This window comes from Pogona vitticeps, chromosome 14 (assembly GCF_051106095.1).
Source record: "Pogona vitticeps strain Pit_001003342236 chromosome 14, PviZW2.1, whole genome shotgun sequence".
Taxonomy (NCBI): domain Eukaryota; kingdom Metazoa; phylum Chordata; class Lepidosauria; order Squamata; family Agamidae; genus Pogona; species Pogona vitticeps.
In genome coordinates this window covers 15,630,583-15,652,241 of record NC_135796.1, presented here as the reverse complement: position 1 = coordinate 15,652,241, position 21,659 = coordinate 15,630,583, and the positions used below count along the sequence as shown (strand labels likewise).

General features: G+C 46.2%; 1 protein-coding gene across 2 annotated transcripts in view; it reads right to left on the bottom strand.

The window, feature by feature from the left end:
* The window catches only part of TMEM132D (transmembrane protein 132D), a 233,539-nt gene extending 212,213 nt beyond the window's left edge, over positions 1-21,326 (bottom strand). Inside the window, exons 1-2 of one of the 2 annotated variants that reach the window (XM_078381730.1) lie at positions 21,245-21,326; positions 17,451-18,154 (exon numbers count right to left, since the gene is read on the bottom strand). In XM_078381730.1, the coding sequence (XP_078237856.1) occupies positions 17,451-17,523 (73 nt within the window). In that variant the 5' untranslated portion in view covers positions 17,524-18,154; positions 21,245-21,326. The remainder of the gene's footprint in view (positions 1-17,450; positions 18,155-21,244) is intronic. The other variant, XM_078381731.1, reaches the window with a different exon arrangement.
* Between the last annotated feature and the right edge of the window lie 333 nt (positions 21,327-21,659).

Genomic DNA, 21,659 nt, shown 5'->3' with positions numbered 1-21,659 from the left:
AGGGAAGAGAAAAAAAAATGTCATATTTTCAGGTGCTCTCAACTGGAAATTTGAGAGAGCTGCAAAATTGCGAATCCTGGAGGGAGAGAAAGAACTCGGCTCTGCCTTTGAGGCCCTTCTACTTGGCAGAAAATGTATCTGGGGACCTTTTCCCTTGGGAAGCATAGACACCCCACAGGCACAAAAGGACTGCCTGGTTGGGCAATGAGATGCCATTAACCCATCCAGGGCTTCAAGCTGCTGAAGGAAGGAAGGAGCCATCACAACTGGCAGAAAGTGTTGCTCTTGCCAAGGGAATACTGTCGAGAGTGCCAGGAAAGATCTCTTTGTTTCCACTTGGGTATTGTCTCAAGAGGAAAGGAATAGCCATGTTGTTCCTAGCTTCTGTCCACCATTCTGTCTGTCTTTGGCTCAGCATCTCCCTGTGATAGATTTCAAGCAGAGCCAGCCAGACGTCTCCTCCTCCTTCACAGAAGTTGGATGGTCTGCTTTGGGAGCAACTGTTGTATTCCCCAGCAGCTGAGCATTCCATGCCATCACAGCAGCTCAGCCAATCAGAAGCAGAGCAAATAAACATTCCATGCCATCACAGCAGCTCAGCCAATCAGAAGCAGAGCAAATGAACCTTCCTTGCCATCACAGCAGCTCAGCCAATCAGAAGCAGAGCAAATGAACCTTCCTTGCCATCACAGCAGCTCAGCCAATCAGAAGCAGAGCAAATGAACCTTCCTTGCCATCACAGCAGCTCAGCCAATCAGAAGCAGAGCAAATGAACCTTCCTTGCCATCACAGCAGCTCAGCCAATCAGAAGCAGAGCAAATGAACCTTCCGTGCCATCACAGCTGCTCAGCCAATCAGAAGCAGAGCAAATGAACATTCCATGCCATCACAGCCAATCAGAAGCAGAGCAAATGAACATTCTATGCCATCACAACAGCTCAGCCAATCAGAAGCAGAGCAAATGAACCTTCCATGCCATCACAACAGCTCAGCCAATCAGAAGCAGAGCAAATGAACATTCCATGCCATCACAGCCAATCAGAAGCAGAGCAAATGAACATTCTATGCCATCACAACAGCTCAGCCAATCAGAAGCAGAGCAAATGAACCTTCCATGCCATCACAACAGCTCAGCCAATCAGAAGCAGAGCAAATGAACCTTCCTTGCCATCACAGCAGCTCAGCCAATCAGAAGCAGAGCAAATGAACCTTCCGTGCCATCACAGCAGCTCAGCCAATCAGAAGCAGAGCAAATGAACCTTCCATGCCATCACAACAGCTCAGCCAATCAGAAGCAGAGCAAATGAACATTCCATGCCATCACAACAGCTCAGCCAATCAGAAGCAGAGCAAATGAACCTTCCTTGCCATCACAGCAGCTCAGCCAATCAGAAGCAGAGCAAATGAACCTTCCGTGCCATCACAGCAGCTCAGCCAATCAGAAGCAGAGCAAATGAACCTTCCATGCCATCACAACAGCTCAGCCAATCAGAAGCAGAGCAAATGAACCTTCCATGCCATCACAACAGCTCAGCCAATCAGAAGCAGAGCAAATGAACCTTCCATGCCATCACAGCTGCTCAGCCAATCAGAAGCAGAGCAAATGAACATTCCATGCCATCACAGCCAATCAGAAGCAGAGCAAATGAACATTCTATGCCATCACAACAGCTCAGCCAATCAGAAGCAGAGCAAATGAACATTCCGTGCTATCACAGCAGCTCAGCCAATCAGAAGCAGAGCAAATGAACCTTCCATGCCATCACAACAGCTCAGCCAATCAGAAGCAGAGCAAATGAACATTCCATGCCATCACAGCTGCTCAGCCAATCAGAAGCAGAGCAAATGAACATTCCATGCCATCACAGCCAATCAGAAGCAGAGCAAATGAACATTCTATGCCATCACAACAGCTCAGCCAATCAGAAGCAGAGCAAATGAACATTCCGTGCTATCACAGCAGCTCAGCCAATCAGAAGCAGAGCAAATGAACATTCCGTGCCATCAAAGCAGCTCAGCCAATCAGAAGCAGAGCAAATGAACCTTCCGTGCCATCACAGCAGGTCATCCAATCAGAAGCAGAGCAAGTGAACCTTCCATGCCATCACAGCAGCTCAGCCAATCAGAAGCAGAGCAAATGAACCTTCCGTGCCATCACAGCAGCTCAGCCAATCAGAAGCAGAGCAAATGAACCTTCCATGCCATCACAACAGCTCAGCCAATCAGAAGCAGAGCAAATGAACCTTCCATGCCATCACAACAGCTCAGCCAATCAGAAGCAGAGCAAATGAACATTCCATGCCATCACAACAGCTCAGCCAATCAGAAGCAGAGCAAATGAACCTTCCTTGCCATCACAGCAGCTCAGCCAATCAGAAGCAGAGCAAATGAACCTTCCGTGCCATCACAGCAGCTCAGCCAATCAGAAGCAGAGCAAATGAACCTTCCATGCCATCACAACAGCTCAGCCAATCAGAAGCAGAGCAAATGAACCTTCCATGCCATCACAACAGCTCAGCCAATCAGAAGCAGAGCAAATGAACCTTCCATGCCATCACAGCTGCTCAGCCAATCAGAAGCAGAGCAAATGAACATTCCATGCCATCACAGCCAATCAGAAGCAGAGCAAATGAACATTCTATGCCATCACAACAGCTCAGCCAATCAGAAGCAGAGCAAATGAACATTCCGTGCTATCACAGCAGCTCAGCCAATCAGAAGCAGAGCAAATGAACCTTCCATGCCATCACAACAGCTCAGCCAATCAGAAGCAGAGCAAATGAACATTCCATGCCATCACAGCTGCTCAGCCAATCAGAAGCAGAGCAAATGAACATTCCATGCCATCACAGCCAATCAGAAGCAGAGCAAATGAACATTCTATGCCATCACAACAGCTCAGCCAATCAGAAGCAGAGCAAATGAACATTCCGTGCTATCACAGCAGCTCAGCCAATCAGAAGCAGAGCAAATGAACATTCCGTGCCATCAAAGCAGCTCAGCCAATCAGAAGCAGAGCAAATGAACCTTCCGTGCCATCACAGCAGGTCATCCAATCAGAAGCAGAGCAAGTGAACCTTCCATGCCATCACAGCAGCTCAGCCAATCAGAAGCAGAGCAAATGAACCTTCCGTGCCATCACAGCAGCTCAGCCAATCAGAAGCAGAGCAAATGAACCTTCCATGCCATCACAACAGCTCAGCCAATCAGAAGCAGAGCAAATGAACATTCCATGCCATCACAGCTGCTCAGCCAATCAGAAGCAGAGCAAATGAACATTCCATGCCATCACAGCCAATCAGAAGCAGAGCAAATGAACATTCCATGCCATCACAGCAGGTCATCCAATCAGAAGCAGAGCAAATGAACCTTCCGTGCCATCACAGCAGGTCATCCAATCAGAAGCAGAGCAAGTGAACCTTCCATGCCATCACTGCATTTCCGCCAATCAGAAGCAGAGGCTTCCAAGGCACAAGACAGTAGAGAATTTTTTTAAAGCCCGCTCTGTACCTCACCTCCTCCCGCCATCATTCTTCTGCTCAATTCCCTGTAACAAGATATTTCACCTTGTTCTATTTTGTCCAATGTGTAAAATAAAATTCTCCCTCTACACCTAAAAAATGAAAAAGTCAAGTTGAAATTCAGAAAAAGTCAGACCTCCAAAACCTTTTTTGGTGGGTGACAATGTACCTGTTAACCACAATCACACTGCAAAATGTAGTCCCCCAAACATCAGCATCTTTCTTCCCGCATATCGGAGGAAGAAATGATTTTAAAAAGAGAGGAAAAACTATTTTCCCAAAATTCGGAATTAATTTGCCGCCTCCCAAAGATATTAACTGCCACAGGCCTTTTTTATGAACCAATAAAAGTTTGATCGTTCGGCCGGCTTCACGATTCAGCACTTCCCTACCTTGTCATAAACTGGCGTGTAAACCATTACAATGAGCCAGTGGGCAGGTAGCCTCACCTTAAATACCAGAACACACTTGTTCCTCTGGCGGATAGCTCAGTGTTAGTGAGGAAAATTATGAGGATCAGCTGTGATCCAGTCACCCCCTTTTTCTGCATTCTGGGATGATCAAGAACAGATCCTGCCCCTCCTCTGTAGGACTCCCTTTCAAGTCTTTGAAAAAGTGCTATTCTATCTCTCCCTCAGTCTGTTCTCAAGGCTAAACATGCCCAATTCTTTCAGTCTCTCCTCCTAGGATTTTGGTCTCCAGTCCCCTGATCATCCTTATTGCCCTTCTCTGAACGTACTCCAGTTTGCCAGCATCTTTCTTGAAGGGCAGTCTCTGGAAGCGGATACAGTGCTAAAGATGAAACAGAGTGGGATTTGAACTATATTTTTGTGGCTGAGGGGTAGAGGGGGGGGTGAGTGGCTCGAGGCCAGCAGGTTGGGGGAAAATCTGCTCCAACTGTGTTTTCCGGTGATCTCTTCATACAGTGGTGCCTCGCTAGGCAGTTACCCTGCATGACAGTTTTTTTCGCTAGACATTGACTTTTTGCAATCGCTATAGCAATTCGCAAAACAGTGATTCCTATGGGGGAATTTCGCTGGACAATGTTTGGTCCCTGCTTCTCAAACCGATTTTTGCTAGATGATGATTTTGACAGCTCCCTCCGTGCTCGCAAAACGGGTGTTTTCAAGACCTAAGCTTCGCAAGACAGCTATTTAAACAGTTGATCGGCGGTTCGCAAAGCAGCTTTCCTATGGCCAATGTTTGCTAGACAACGACAATTCTTCCTCATTCGAATGCATTAAACAGGTTTCAATGCATTCCAATGGGGAAATGCTTTTCGCTAGACAATGATTTCGCTAAACAACGATTTCAGTGGAATGGATTATCATCGTCTAGCGAGGCACCACTGTATGTCCCATCTTTCCCTGCAAAAAACAGAGGCCACGTCAAAGAGAAAGCAACCCCCCCCTGTGCTCCAAGTTAGGACATCTCAGGAGGTATTTGGCTCGCAGAAGCACTGACCGAAAGAGGAAACTCCCCCCCGGCAGACTGACGCACCGCACCTTAGCTGATGTTTCCCTCTGATTAGCCCGGCTGTCCAAACCGATTGGGGCTGGACAGCAGAAGAGTATAAAGCGATCCCGCAGCCTCTTAGGAGCCTAGCTTTTTTTAGATGCAGGCTGCGCTCCCTCGAGGGCTTCGACTGCCAAGGTCACCCGGCCATACAGAAGGGCCGGCTTGCCAACGGATGGCGTAGCGAGACGGCGGAGTTGAGCTCATCGGCCCAGTTTTCCCTCCACTGCACACAAAGCGGGAAACAGTTATTTACTTGTCTTTAAAATATGTTCACCCCACCTTGCTCCTTAAAAAGGAAGCCAAGGTGGCTGATCGAGCTGCCTACAATGAGTCAACCAAGACGAAAAAGGAGCAAATGAATCTATATCCTAAAAAAAAAAAAAAAAACACGCCAAAACACATTCAAAGCAGAACGGCGCAATCCTTTTTTTAAAAAAAGCACACCCAAGCAGTTGGTCGCTGAAGGAAAGGTTTCCTGAAGAGAATGGTCTTGGCTTGTTTGCGGAAGGACAGCCAAGATGCGGCCAGCCTGGGCTCCAGTGGGAGGGAGTTCCAAAGTCTGGGAGCAGCCACAGAAAAGGCCCTTTCCTACACAAATTCATGAATGACGCTCCACTTCTTCAGATGTGTGATATACAATGTCAGGGTGGTGTATGTATATGGGAAAAAAATTTCCCACATGAACAGATCGTTACCCCTACAGCTGCCCACATATTGATGGATTACACTACCCATCATGCTTCTTCGGTGGCTGTGTGGGCCAGGGGCAAAAGTGATGGAAGATGTAGCCTAAAAAGCACAGGTGGGCCAGAACCGTCCTCAGCTTTGGTCAACCAAAGCACTCCTCCATCTGTCCCCTTCAGATCTGATAGATCTATTTATTTATTTATTTTATTTTATTTATTTTATTTATATCCCACCTACAGCCTCCATTATCCACAGCATGGCTACCACCATCCCAATGTAGGTTGGACACTAATGGCTCCCAACCTTGAGTCCCCAGATGTTCTTGGACTGCAACTCCCAGAAATCCTGGCCAGCACAGTAGCGGTGAAGGCTTCTGGGAGTTGTAGTCCAAGAACATCTGGACACCCAAGGGTGGGAATCAGTGTTGTAGACCAACATCTTAGGAGAGCACTAGACCTGAGATAAAACTCTTCCAACCAGCCTGTTGTCTCTGTGCCCGTTATCCCTCTCTCCTCCCAAAATACAGATTTTTTTTTTACTATTTTCTGCTGGCGTGGTAAACCCTGGAAACCGGTGGCTGGATGATATTATTCCCTCATCCGCCACCCCCACTTTCGTCAAAGGAGGAGAGAGAAGGATTCGTCATGCTAATGACAAAGCCCGCTTAGACAAGAAGTCTCTCAGGGAAAGAAACTGAGGTTTTGCTGAGGACAATGGTTAGCTATTCCAAGGGGGAAATCGCAAGTCAGTGTGTGTGAGAGAGAAAAAGTATATGAATTATTACACCAGTTTTAAATCCACCTTCAATAGTTAATGCCTTCAAACGAGCTCATAATCAGCTCACCTGCTTGTACCCTGAAGGGACCAGACTGCTTTTTAAAAAAGTCAATACAGAGAGGCCTAAAGATGAAGATTGAACATCTGCCATTTTCCATACGAGCTTTTCCACCCTTCCCATCTTTGACACCATAATTGGACTTCAAGACAGAAGAGCAGAGTTCAAAATACGTGACTTCCAAGAGGTTCATCACAAGGATCCAGGCAACACAAGGAAATGTATTTATCTGAACAACATCAAAGGTGCAACACAGAGGTAGATTCGAGACATGGGGCCAAGACTCAAGAGTGTTTTAACAAAACTCATTTGCATGCGGTGCTGAAGCCCCAGGATTTCTAGCGTAATGCAATAAAGAAATAGTCTCGTCGCTTGACACTGGTCCAGCCAGAAGACTGACACTTCAAGATGCTGCCTCCAGACAGACATCAAATAAGGGAAGAAAATCAGAGCTGTTTCAAGCAACTGGCCTGTCACCGGCCTCAGCGGTTTTGAAACCAGCTTCCCTTTGCAACAAAGCGGAAAGATATATAAATGAAATTGAGTGGGATCTGAACGACAAGAATCCACTGCCCAGGCAACATCATGCTACCCAGATGGAGGCTGGGCTTCAAAGTCAAATGAAAAATTATTAGAGGCATCCAAAGTGGTGTGGGTTTTTTTTTTTAAATCCAACCAAGCTACTAAAAAGTGTACTGTTCGGAATTAGCTTGAGCCACAAACTGAGAAGGGTGGAAAAGTCTATATCCTGGTTCTTGTGAAGGCAGGTGATTTCAACTTGACACAAGGGGTGAAGCTGTCCCAGGCTTTCCTCCAAACTTTACAAGGGCTCGTCAAGGGACCGGACCTTGTCCTTAATCAAGTTTCAGTACCCTGGATAGCTCCTTTGAAGTCCAGACTCAAAGCCAGCAGCGATGCAGAACGAGCTGCCCTTGGTCCCGATTTTGGAAGAGCCAGAATGACATTAAATGAACAAAATTTGCTTCTTCAGAATCAGAGTTATCTGGCTCCGCTGCCAAGGCTCAAAACATTTTGCCACCTGAGGATAACTAAGATACCAATCCCATCATCCTCTCCATTCCATTTTCAGGTCATCAACATGGGGGCTGCCGATGGAAAGTGTCAGGAAACGTCAGCAGGGTTCAATATCCAGCAGCAAGATTGCTGACTGGGGCTGGTTAGAGGGATCACATAACCGCCCTGTTACCGCAGCTCCGCTGGTTGCTGATCCTTTTCTGTGCACAATTCAAAGTGTCGATTCTTCTATAAAAGCCCTAAATGGCTTGGGTCCAAGCTATCTCAAGAACTGTGTCTCTCTTTACGAGCCTGTTCTGGTGTTAAGATCATCAGGAGAGGCCTTTTCTCAGTTCCACCACCTTGGTAGGAACAGAGGAGAAGGCCTTCTCTATTGCTGCTCGACTCTGGAACTCCCTCCCACTGAAGGCCAGGCTTGGCCCCATCTTTGCTGTCCTTCCACACGCAGGCAAAGACCTTTCTCTTCATGCAAGCTTTCCTTGAGGGACCAACTGCTTGAGTGCAGTTTTTAAACAGACGGCCGTGCCATTTTGCTTTGAATGCATTGCTTATGTTCTTCGGTGTTGTGTCCAAATACAGTTATTGTAAGCCACTTTGGATCCCTCTCGAGAAGAAAATGCAGGGGGAAAAATATTTTAAATAAATAAACATCCTGGTCTCTGAAGATTTAAGGCCAAAAAATGGGAAAGCAGAGTCGTACCCTTGTAATGTCCAGATGTGAAATCTTGTTGCTCAGCCCAGAAAGTCATAACTAGAGTAGGGCCAGTATATCAGCGGGAATGTGTTGAGTCAACTCCATGATTTGAAGGAGTTACTCCTCTAGTTTCTACTTACTGCTACTAAGGAGGAAGAGGCTTGGCAGCCAAACTATGAAGAAGCAGAACGGTTGAAGGGGGTTGAGACCTATAGAGAGAAAGAGACTCAAAGATGCCAATCGGAGATTTGGAAGGATGAGGATAAAATAAATATGTTTCCTCCATGTAAGTCATTATCACACCATTACGGTGATTTACTAGCCCTCAAACTGCAAAGAACAATAAGACGACAAGAAAAGGGAGCGCCTGGAATGATTCTTCTTAAGCTCTAGCAACCAGGGAAATTTAGCTGGCTCTTTCACACACAGCAGGGAGCCTGAAACAGCAGGATCTCAAAAGCTATCTGAGGACCAATTGAGGATGCGGCGAGAAGCCAAGGAAAAAGAAGAAATACAATATCGGCATCCGCCGGATCGTTTGGCTGCACGTTCCTGCACACAAGGCCTTATTGAGCAGTCCCTCCGTTAAATAAAGCTCTTGAAAAAAATACAGTAATTAAACTCAAGGAACCCGTTTTCATGCCACCTCCAAAAGTCTTGGGAGCCATCTTTACGCCTTCATCATCATCAGGAAGTGCCAAAGAGTCAATTTATGGCACCCCTTTCGAGGGTTTTCCAGGTAGAAAGAACTCTGAAGAGGTTTGCCATTCTTTGAGGAACGAGAGACGTTCAGAGGAGACGAGTTTCCACTTCCTCACCGTCTCACTAACTGGCACTTACAGTCTCTATAACTCACTCTGAGACAGTAGTAGTAGAAAGAATAGAAATATTCCATTACTTACAATTGGAAAGAGATAATAGAAATCTGAAAAAATGACTTCTGACTGCTGCTGACAAAAGAGAGGGACAAAGAACTCTCAGCAGAGAGGCGGGCCTCTCTTTGAATTCAGAGCCAGGAAGCAACGATTGGTCAGTTCTGGATAGACTGACAGTCACCCCAGCCCAGAAAGGTTCCCTCCCAGCCACCCCTACTAGAGGCAGCCTGCGAGATTGTAAAAACTCTGACACCAGCCAGGAACCCCTGTGTTGTTCTACACAACATAAACACTCAAGATGCTTGTCCCACCAGGGAGAGTTCAGAGTTGTGGTGGTAACGTTGGCCTCGCTGTGACTTCTATCAGCTCTGCGAGCTTTCAGGACTATGTGTCTTCAGCGGCAAGACATTGTGGATAATGGCAGCCCGCCAAAACCCCAAACTATTTCACGTAAAAAGGTTGGCTGCATTATTAATAAAAAGACATTAAAATCCAGCCGGGTTTCTCTAATGGAGCAGCCACATGGATTATCACAAGGAGGAAGGAGAGATGGATGGAGACGTCTTTAGATCGCTCACTTATAAATTTCTTTTTATATGTATTTTACATTTCCTTCTTCACATTTTTTTGGCTATTTGTTAGGTAATTTATCAGAAACTGCACAGCGGAGGGTTATTTTTAGCTTGATTCAATTGGTGGCATCTTTACTTGAACACTATTATTCTGGATTTAGGAGACATAAGGGAGTGGGGCCAAAAATTAAGATGCAACAGCTATGGCAAAATGTAAGGATTCTCTGTCTACAATCTGAGAGAAAAGGAGAATAATATTCTCTGGGCCTTAATATTAATAATCATCCCCATGTGCCATCAAGTCATTTCTGACCCAGAGTGAGCCTTTCCAGGGTTTTCCAGGCAGAGAATACTCAGAAGTGGTTTCCCATTCCCTTCCTCTAGGGGGCGACCTGGGACTGTGCAGCTGGCCCAAGGCTACATAGGCTGGCTCTTCTCCCAGGAGGCACAGTAGGGAATCAAACTCCCAAACTCCGACTCCACAGCCGGATACCCAAACCACCTGTAGCCAATAATTAATTTTAATTAATTTCTTCCCAGAAAACACAAAAACTGTCCATCAAGCCCTACTTAACACATCAGGTGCATATGAACATGAAGAGAGATGGTCACGGATGAGAAAGAAATAACATTATGCTACACAGATGCCAAAGACCCTCATTTTTTATTTAAACTGTTTGATAATAACTTCTCCTTCAGCTTCCAAACAATTAGCACTGAATTCAGAACTGTATGTTTAATCATTTTTTACTACCAACTTGACACATGCCGCGATGGATAAGAACAAATTCTGGGCAGGAGGGAAATTCTAGCACAAGGCTATGGAGAGAGGTCCCTTGAGAGTGGAGGTGGACAACACGTGGACTTCCAGATGTTCTCGTACTATAACTGCAGTCTTAACCCCAACTTCCATTGTCAGGGATTAGGCCAGTTGAGAGCTGTAGGCCAACAACATCTGGAAGGATAGATGTTGTCAACTCATGGACATGGTGATGCTGTCGGTCACCAGATGTTCTTGAACTACATCTCCCAGGACCTCTGACTGTTTAGTGCAGTGGTTCCCAAACTTGGGTCCCCATATGTTCGTGGACTAAAACTCCCAGGAGCCTGCACTACTAGTTGAGCTTGCTAGGATTTCTGGGAGTTGTAGTCCAAGAACATCTTGGAAACCACTGCTTTAGAAAACAGGAGGAGCCTAACCTCAGATCCATGTTGTGTCCTAGTTATGTTACAAGGTTATTTTGCAAATGATTGTTGTTCAACATTGTCATGCAATACTTGCCTCTCTACATTCACCTCCGAGATCCATCACGTCCAATTTTAGATCCCCAGATGTTGCTCAAGTACCATTCCCAGAAGTCCCAACATTCTTCCACCATGGTGGCTGGGACTTCCAAGAGTTGAGATACACAACATCTGGAGATCCAATTTAGGATCAAATTGGAGATTTGGGATCCACTGTCCTAAGGAATAAACATTATGGCCCAGGACTTGGGGATCTCATAATCCTCTGAGGAGATGGATTGGGTCATTTCCCAAGGAAGAACTTTCAGTGTCTTCTCCTGGACTGTCCTATCCATAAGCTATCTACCACCATATGCAATGCAACCATCATTCTGAGACTCAGCGTATTTGAAGCTTCCATATTCACAGATCTCTTTGGCAAACTGGAAATATTTAGACTCTGACTTTCACGAGTCTCATCAGAAGTGATATTCAGAAGAATTTGGAAGGGATATAAACACAACACAGTGGGCAGACCCATCTTCCCTTCTCTTGTCATTTGGAAAAGAGAGAGAGTATCCATGTTAGTCTACTGGGACAAAGCAACAGCAAAATGTCTTGACACACATTTGAAACTAACACGTTTTGAGACCACCAACACTAACAAAGCTTTCATAGACTCCAGCAGCAGAGGTTGCCAAATGCCAGTTTTGCCCAGGTGGTGAATCTATTTTGGGTTTTAGTCTGAATTTCACTGGCGTTCATCCAACACGCTAAATAGAGTCTGCAGTGTCAGTTCAGCACTTTGGACAGCTCCTCGTACATTTCAGAGGGGATACACTGCCCTTGCAAAGTTCGACCCAAAAAACCTCCCTTGGCTTCTAGCTCAGTTCTTCAGATGCTCCAGGAACGCAGCCTGCAACCTACCCAACCTTAAAAGTCCCACAAAGCTCTGGTGTTTTAGCATAGTTTTAAAAAGATGGACAGATAGCTCAGCGGTTGAGGTCTCCAGCTGCAGAGACAGAAGTCATACCTTTGTGTTCCCACGGGGCTTCCTATGAGTAGAGCCAGCCTATGTAGCCTTGGGCAAGCCAGGTGATGAAAAACCACTTTTGAATATTTTCATGAATGAACTGCTGGATAGCTCAGTGGTTTAGGTCCCTAGCTGTGGAGCCGATGGTTGGGAGTTTGAGTCCCCGCTATGCCTCCTTGACAAGGGTTAGACTTGATTTTCTATACGTTCCCTTCTAGCGCTGCAGTTCTAATATCTTATTTACTGATCACAGATTCACTGCCCTACAGTAGATCTGAGAGAGAAGCATTTTCTTTAAAGCCCACAGACAATTAGGCGGTCTGCTTTTGCTTCTAACCTCCGCTTCTCATAATTAACACTAGTTGGATACTTACTTTAAAAGCCTGCTTGGTTTACTCAATTACCATTAGTAAGGCAGTAAAGCTATCTTACACAGCAGAAGAGGGGTGGAACCATGATTAAATAACACTATTACTTTTTTTTTAAAAGCACATCGCCATAACAAACATCAATGGGTCCAATCAATCAGTTGCAGCTGCATTATGTCATGGGACAGGCTGACAGCTGTCACCCTTAGCATTTCCACTCCCCCCCCCCCGACAGGCTGAGAATACAGCCACTGTGTGGGCACATAAGAAGATCATCAATATAGAGCATGCAGACATCATACATAAACCATATATACCCAGTGATTCTGGCTTTTGATAGTCTAGTTGTTGAGTTTGGAGTTGGTCTGTTCGTGTTGGTTTTTAATGCATTGGTGCTGCTTTTATTAATACGTTAAAGCCCAATGCCGGCTGATGTCCACAGGTTTCCCACACTGCAGAGAAAACTAATACAATGAAGAAAACTAGCACCGTGGCAGGAAAAAAAACAGGCTATCGTGCAGGAAAACGTTCGAAAACCAAATTGGGTTACGGAGATGCAGTCAACCAATCAGATGACGCCATGGTAAAATATTACTATATTTAGTCAGAATTGGTCAATCTAGTTGCATCCTTGACATTAATGGTGCATGAACCAGACGTCTCTTAGAAGTGAGCATCAATACTCGGGTGGCATCACAGGTCCCTCCCAATGGTTACATCTTAGTACTGATGATAGCTATGAATACAAGAATTCAAGGGTCAAACAAGAGATGGTTAGAAGGGCAAAATCCCTATGTGACATCCCTATTCCCCCCTTGCAAGTTAGGTCAAGCTGAGAAAGAGTGACTGGCCAAAGGCCACTGAGTTACTTTCAAAGCACAGCCCAACGCTCTAACCCCTACACCACATTGCCATTGATTAACAATGTAAGAGCAGCATGGCCAAAAATCTCCAAGCTAGCACTTGATTCTGGCTTTGGGAAGGTATCTCCAATCTTGTTGAACTACAACCCCCATCAGTCTTAGACAGCATAGTCCATAATGTGGGATGATAGGTATGGCAGTCCACCAGAGTCTGGAAGGATAAGCATTCCCCAGTTCTGCGTATTCCAGGGGTTAACAAATGTGGAGACCCAGATGTTCTCAGACTGTAAGTCCAAGAGGTCTTAGCCAGAACAGCCAATGGGATTTGTAGTCCAAGAACATCCAGTACTCCAGGATCAGGCACCCATTGATCTAGTCTAATATCACAATCACAGCAGTAGCCAAACAGGAACCTTTAGAAAAATTCACATCTCGTGTGTAAAGGCAGCTACATTCTCCCGTGGTTGCCATCCGTTGCTGTTGTATTCTGTGCCACACTGCTCCTAAACATGGAAGTTCCATTCAGCCAACATAATTCATTATCTCCATTGAGACATTGGTCCTCCATTCAACAGTTTTGGTTGATACACACTCCTTTTTATAGTTCCCTAAATAGGTCAATGAATCGCCCACTGGCAACATCTACCCAAATTCAATAAGCAGTCAGTCCATGAAGCAATGTTTTACTATGCAAGCAGAAAACCAGAGCATCCAGACTAAACTTTTTTATTTCCCCTGCTCAGCTACTTCTCTGCATGCCAGAAGCCTTCGGACATACCAGTCCCTGCCTTCTGCCATTGCTCTAAATGATAACCCTCCAGGCAAATCTTCACCCCTTGCATACTAGTGATGGAGAAAAGTGGCTTAAGATACACAAAATTGAATGGGAAGCTTAGGCCAGCTCCTTATTTAGGACCTACCTTAGTAACACAGAAATACAGAGCAGGAATTATGGACCGGAAAGGAAGGCCCTAGGCTGCAGCTAACTGCTGTTCTGTGTCACCAAAAAAGTGGACAACATGCAGTCTGGGGCCTATATCTGAAAGAGAATGAGAGTCGGGTGGCAGCAAAAGAGAGAAAGAAAAGGGTCTGAAAGACAGAATGAGAGTCGGGTGGCAGCAAAAGAGAGAAAGAAAAGGGTCTGGAAGAGAGAATGAGAGTCGGGTGGCAGCAAAAGAGAGAAAGAAAAGGGTCTGGAAGAGAGAATGAGAGTCGGGTGGCAGCAAAAGAGAGAAAGAAAAGGGTCTGAAAGACAGAATGAGAGTCGGGTGGCAGCAAAAGAGAGAAAGAAAAGGGTCTGGAAGAGAGAATGAGAGTCGGGTGGCAGCAAAAGAGAGAAAGAAAAGGGTCTGGAAGAGAGAATGAGAGTCGGGTGGCAGCAAAAGAGAGAAAGAAAAGGGTCTGGAAGAGAGAATGAGAGTCGGGTGGCAGCAAAAGAGAGAAAGAAAAGGGTCTGGAAGAGAGAATGAGAGTCGGGTGGCAGAAAAAGAAAAGGGTCTGAAAGAGAGAGATGGAGAAATGAGTGGTAGAAGGAGAAAGAAAATAAGAAAAAGAAAATTTGGGGTGTCATGAAAAAACACCCAATGGGGTGTGTGGGATGTGTGTTATTATTTTTTTATTATTTCTTGTTTGTAACAAGGGACAGGAAGAGAGGCTTGAGGGACACTCTGCCTCAGGCATCCAAATAGCTTGAAGCAGTTCCCCAAAGGCACACATGTATCAGTCTGCTGCAGAAAGGGACTTCTGAAACCTTCCTGTCTATTAAGCTTCATCTGGGGGACGTTTTTGTAGCATATAGGCCATTTCTTCAGAGGCCACAAAAGCACATGCCGTACACCCTTGCTCGTCTTCTTAGGTGCCACAAGACTCCCATTACAAATACTTTGGCTGGCTTTAGGGACTATGTGTGCGGGCAGAAGCTCCTTTGGGGAGAGGGCACCTTGATGTGGGCCGGGGGGGGTGTTCTCTGCCTCCTCAGGCAGCAAAAAGTCTTGGGATGGCCCTGAAAGCCTGTGGCGGAAGGAAGGAAGGAAGGAAGGAAGGAAGGAAGGAAGGAAGGAAGGAAGGAAGGAAGGAAGGAAGGAAGGAAGGAAGGAAGGAAGGATGGATGGATGGATGGATGGATGGATGGATGGATGGATGGATGGATGGATGGAAATAAGTATAAGAAAATGGGGAAGGTAGGAAGAATAACATGGAGAAAGAAAAGGAATTGTGGAAAGAGAAGAGAAAAAGGAATGTAGAAACAGAGGGGGGAAAGGAAGTAGGAAAAAGAAAGAGGGAAGAAAATAAGGAAACTGAGCAACAACTTTATATTACAGCCTCAGCCACTATCAGCTCTGGCTTTGCCTGTAACAGAAAAGCTGACTCCAAACAATGCCTCCTACAGGACTACATGCTTGTCTGACCTCTCCCATATTTGTGCTAGCTTGGTTCTAAGATATAAATCCCGCATCTTCCAGGATTGTACCCAAAAGTACAATCGAAAGTTGGGTTTGCCTTCTTCAAATGGCCCTTCTTGCCCCACAATAAGGAAAATAACGCCACACTTCCCCCGCCATAAAGTCAGCTAGCACCTCTGGTTCAAGGGGTTTATCAGAGCCCTTTTATGGGATCCGATAGTTTAATATGTACAGGACGCTTTTCACATGAGGGAGTGCAGAGAGAAGCTTTTGAAAATCAAGAACCTTGCGCCCCTTGCAGTGGAAATAAATCTACCCTCTCAGTTTCTCACTTCATTCTCTGCAACCCTAGAAATCTTGCAAGAGTTGACAGTATTTTTATTCTGAATGCTAGAGGAATATTCTGTGAAAATGAAGACTTGTGCCAGGATATGAGAGAGGGAGAGAATTAACATAAAATCAGAAAAAGGGGGGGGACATGTTTTTCTTTAACATGGGAGAGGGGCAAGATAAAAGATGGATTAGTGGAATGTAAAACTCCATTTCTTTATTTTGCATTTCCTCAATCATGTCTACAGCCTTTAAACAGACACTCCCCCTGTCCAAATGCAGCAAATTCCTAAACACAGAATAAGATTAGCAAGGCAAAATAAGGGCAAGTATTTAATCACACAAAACACACACAGGTAGGTGAAATGATCAATGCCATATAGACTTTGAGGCCGCTTCTGCAAAAATTAAGCATGACAGCTTGGAAAGGAGCACCAGCCATCAATTCAGAAAAGTTGCCTCCCCCAGAGGACCGGGGACATGCCCAAGGAAGGTGCCGGCCATGTGCAGAAAAGGATGCCACGGATATGCAGTCAAAAGGGCTCTTCTGCTTCAATGCACACTTTACTCCCGCATCTTCCAACACGTGCTTTCAGCCATCCAAAAAAAATTTTTTTTAAAGCAAATGGACATGTAGCTTTTGACACATGTCAGTCAAGATCCCTTCTTCAAGACCTCAGAATCCCTCCAGAGAAACACAGCACCTAATTGCTCATGTCACAAACTTATAAAAGCACTCCCCAAAACATCTCCGCTTTCGTAGATAATGAGCAGAGATTTAATTCTAGGACCTGCCAGAACTGAGGAGTTATGTGTAGGTACAGATACCTTACATGTTTCCTAATCATCATCCTTTCAAGGCCGCAGAGGTTGGGGGGGAGGGGTGTCACCTCCCCACTCCAGAGTTTTCGATTCAACGGTAAAACTCAGCTCAAGTCACATAAATGCCATCAGATCTTATAGATTTAAAATTAAAAACTAGAGAAGGGAGGGAAGAAAACCCTTCTGTGGCTCCTTTCTTATTATCCTCTGGTGCTCTTGGAGGAGAGGGAAGGGGGAAACCTCGCTACCAGTCCCTCTGAGAAAAGGCTGTTCCGTGTGTGAAGCCAGAAAGCATTTAAAATCAGATTTCATTTGTCAAGCTTCCAACCAGCGCTGCAAACCACTAATTATTTCCTTTTCTTTTCCTCATCCCTGGCTGGAGCTCGGCTCGTCAACAATGCCTCAGACAGGATTAAAGATTAAAAATAAATTCCACGTGTGATCCCTGTTGAATGATATGGAGAGACAGGGAGTGAGAAAGAGAGAAAAAGGACAGCCTGGCCTGGAGCATGAGGAAGAAATAAACAAACCCCAATACCAGCTTTGCCCAGTCATTGATCTTCTCCAGAAGGGAGGGAGGGAGGATGGAGCTGAGAAAGCCAGTTCCGAGAGAAGGGTAGAAAGTTAGGAGCGAGGGCAAATGAAGATTTTTTTTTTTTTTTGGATCTTACCTTTGGATAAAACCAAAGTCAGGCTGAGCAGCAGAACCCAGAGACAGCCAGACATGTTTTCCAGCCAGGGCATATCCAGAGCAAGCGAGCGGAGAAGTTAGATCCAATCCCCAGGGACTTGGAAATCATCACAAAGCAAATGTTTGAGCATCTTTCAGACTCCGGTCTGTGTCTTTCTCTCAGTCCTTCGGGAAAATTAACCAGCAGCAGTTCATCTACAAAAAGTCCAAGATATTTCCTCCAGGAGTTTCCCTGTTCTGGGCAAGCTTTGCTCCTCAATCACAAACCACCATCATCATCATCCAGTTTTTCCTATTAAGAACAAGAAAACAGAGATACATCCTGAGGTCCGAAAAAGCAGGCGATCTCCGTGTCAGCCGGTGCCAGCCACAGATCTGGGGGAAGCAGCCTCTCCTCCATGCCTCCAAATGCGAGCAGGATCGCGAGAGGTTTCAGGCGAGCCCTCCTTTTTAACGTCCAGACGTGCAATTGACCAGGAAGCAGCAGCAGCAGGCGGAGGCGACACGCATTCCGTGCAGACACGCGGAGAGATTTATATATGTGTTTTTTTTTTTAATGTCCTTTTTATTAGATCCTGGGGTAGGAAGGGGGTGCAGGCAAGGGAGGAGGCGGAAAGTTTACAAGCCCCCAAAATAACAAGGAAACCCGCCGGCTTGCAGGTCCACCGCTTCCCCGGGGCGACGCTGAAGGTGGGGGAGAGAAAAAGGAATAAAAGTTGGGCGCTCTCGGTCCTTGTAAGGAGGCTGGGGGGGAGGGGGGGAGAGATGGGCGCAGAGCGATCCTAAGGAAAGGGCGCAGAGCGATGCAGAATCCCTTCTGGGGTCCCTTCTTGGGATGCTCGCCCGAGAGAGAGAGAAGGGAAAAGGCGAGGAGGGAAGGCGAAATGGACGGAAAACCAGCGCGACGGCTCGGCAAACGGAGGATCGGGCGCGATGTTTTTTTTTTTTTTCCCTGCTCGCCTTATTCCTGCCTCGATAAACCGATTTTTTTTCCTTCCCCCCCCCCCCTTCTCGCCGATCCGGAAGGGAAGGAGTCAACCGAGTTGGTCCTTGGTGCCAATTGGTAGTTTCCCCAAGCCCGATCTTCGGAGTGGGGCGGGAGGAGGAGGAAAAGAGTGAGAAAGACGGGCAGCGAAGAAAGGGAGGCGGGCAAGGCAACGGGGGAGGAAGAGCAGATTCTCGGGCGACACCGCGCAGTCGATCCAGAAAGCCTCCGCCTCCCCCCTTTTCCTGGGCTCTGCGCCCCCCCATTCTCACAGCCCCCCCTTTCAGACAGTCCAGATCCCACCCAATCAGGGAGCAGAGGAGGGAGAGAAGCCCCGCCCCTTTGCCGCCGAGAGCTGGGGGGGTTTTGGACTCCAGAGCCGCCCGCGCGGAGGTGGGAGGGCGCGAGAGGGGCGTGGCCATGCAAATCGAGATGGGGAGCCCCGCCTTCTTTCTCTCCCCCCCCCCCCACTTCCTCGGCAGGGTCTCCCTGCCAGACCCGGGGAAGCCCCCGGCAGCCAGGCGGGGCGTGGGAACCCCCCCCAGACGGGAGGCAGCCTCTCTGGGCGGGGAGCTCCGTGCCGCTGGAGATGGAGCCTTAAAACAAACCCCCTCCCAAATCATCCTCCTCCTCATCGAACTGCACAGCTAGAAGGGACCCTATAGATCATCTAGTCCCGTTCGTGGATGCACAGAAGGGAGAGGTGGATCTGTAATTTTTTTTTTCAGGGTAATGGTGCCGAGTTCCGAATCTCACTGGAGTCCTCATCATCAGTGTCAGATGGAAGGGGGGGCAGCCATCTGATGGCTTCTCTCTGGAGGCTGATCCTAGAGTATCAGGGCCTGCAATCCCCCCCCCCCAGCGACTCCAAGACCATTCCTGATTATGTTTGTTTATTTATTTATTTATTTAATTTATACCCCACCCATCTGGCCCATAAGACCACTCTAGGCGGCTTCCAACATAACATAAACAATAAAATAATACAAAATATCACATAAATCATACCATGCTCTGGGTTCGAGTTTCCGAGGATCATGGGATATTTCTTGTTCCCTGTGGCTAAGCCAGAAGCAGCTTATAGTGGCCCTCATAGAGTTTTCAAGGCACATGAGCTATTTAAGGAGTGGCTTTATCAGCATCACTCTCCTCGTGAGTTTGCATGGTGGAGCAGGGATTCGAATCCTGGCCTCCAAAGTCCTGATCCATCACTCTGTCCACTACACCACACTGGGTATAATGGGTTGCTTAAGGGGTAGTTTTACCAGTGACACCCCCAGCGAGTTCCGGTGACCAAGCAGAATTTGAACCCATGTCTCTAGAGTCTTGGCTCCACGCTCTAGACTACTCTGAATGGCTGAAGCCACTTTTGAGTTCGAGGCCTCCAAGGTGCTGCTCAACCCTTATGTGGGGGGGGGGGAAGCTTCAGCCCCTTGTAAAGGGCGGAGTGAAATCCGGAACGGATTCACAGTGGCCCCTAACCCTGCGCATGCATTGCGGTGCCCACAGGTCAGGAGTGCTCTCTCTCTCTCTGTCAAGATTCCTAGCTTGAATGCCATTTGGAAAAATTAGGAGCCCTCCCTGCAAATTTTGCTGACGTGCCATTCTGCAGTTTTACCCCAAGCCCAGAAAGAAAGAAAAAACCAAATTAACTAAAACTCTGCACATGCCTTGGAGAAATGGATGACCCCAATTCTGCGTAAAGAAATTGGGTGAACTGGCATCTAAATCTGACACGAATGTGCCAATTTTATATATATTCATATTTTAAATATTTGGAATGGCGCAAGGACAGGCATTCATAAAGTTGAAGCGAGAAGATCTGTCTCCCCAAATCCATTCAGACAATGACAATACATTTACTTACACAAAAGTGCAGATGTTGAGTCAGGCTGGTGGATGTAGCTCCCGATTCAAGAGCAGCGGTGTGTTGCAACACTGGAGTAGGGTTTGGTAAATCTAGATTATAACACACACACCCCACCAAGCCAAGCCCCTCATCCAGCTACCTTGAGCCCCCCCTTCCTCCTCGGCCTGGCCTACCTCACAGGGGTGTACTGAGGATGACAGGAGGAGCTTATTAGAAAGCAGGAGGGCTCTAAATTTGACAGAGCAGGAGCTAAGGAAACACAAGCAAAATCTTGTTTTTGGCTATAACCAATAAACATCATTAAACTAGCAGCTAAGGATGCCTTACTTCCTGTGTGGATTTCGGAGCAGTCACTGTCTTTCATATTGTTGCAATTAAGTAGCAAGCAGAAAAGCCATACTTTGTCCTCACAGGGAGGGGGGAGAGTGAGATACAATGTAATCAATTAAAATAATAACGCCAACCTGATTTCTTTTTTATACTATAGGATACCCAAAACTAATAACAAAGCATTTCCCCCTTTAAAAAATTCAGTTAAAAACACACACAAAACTAGAATCCTGATTCCTCAATATTATTCAGTAATTAACATGACTCACTGCAAAGCAAGTATCATCTCCAAAAGATGGGGGGGAGACAAAGACTCAGTTTGGGAGGATGATATCCACAGCTGGTAGGCCCTATAAAGACCCCAACAAGCCAGTAATCAGCTTGTAACAGCTTAGTAAAGTGGGGGAAAATGTCTTTACTGAAGCTTTTACTTGTTTCAGGTTAAGAGCAGTATATTGGCTGACATGTCTAATCCCCTTTAAGTAATTAAGAAAGCTCGTTCATGGATTTGGTCTTCCTAGAAACAGCCACATCCTGCCAATGACTGTGTAAAGTACTTGAAAAATCTTCTCTAAAACTACCAACTTACCTGGCCTCTCATTAGCTACTTCTTTGCTAAAGAATCTGCAGAAAACTAAACTCTGTAAGAGAAACAGCAGCCTTAACTGCTTAACCCTTAATGAAAAGCCAGGACAGCTGCGCCTGCTCTATTTAAAGGATCACCAGCCAATCAGAGAGCCCATAGAACTCTGCCCAATCAGAGGCATCTGACTGAGAAACCACACCCCTTTTTTTCTGGTAAAGGTAGTTCCATCCCAACCAAGTTCGGTTGAGTGGAAGCTACATGTTTGAAATTGCAGGCTTTGATTACCCAATTTGATAATGCATCAAGTAATTAAAAAATAAACAAATATCACCAAAGTTTTTTTTTATATTTGGAATGTTTCTTCAGAGATGAGTATCTATGCATCCTTCACAAAGTCTGCTAGAGACAATAAGATATT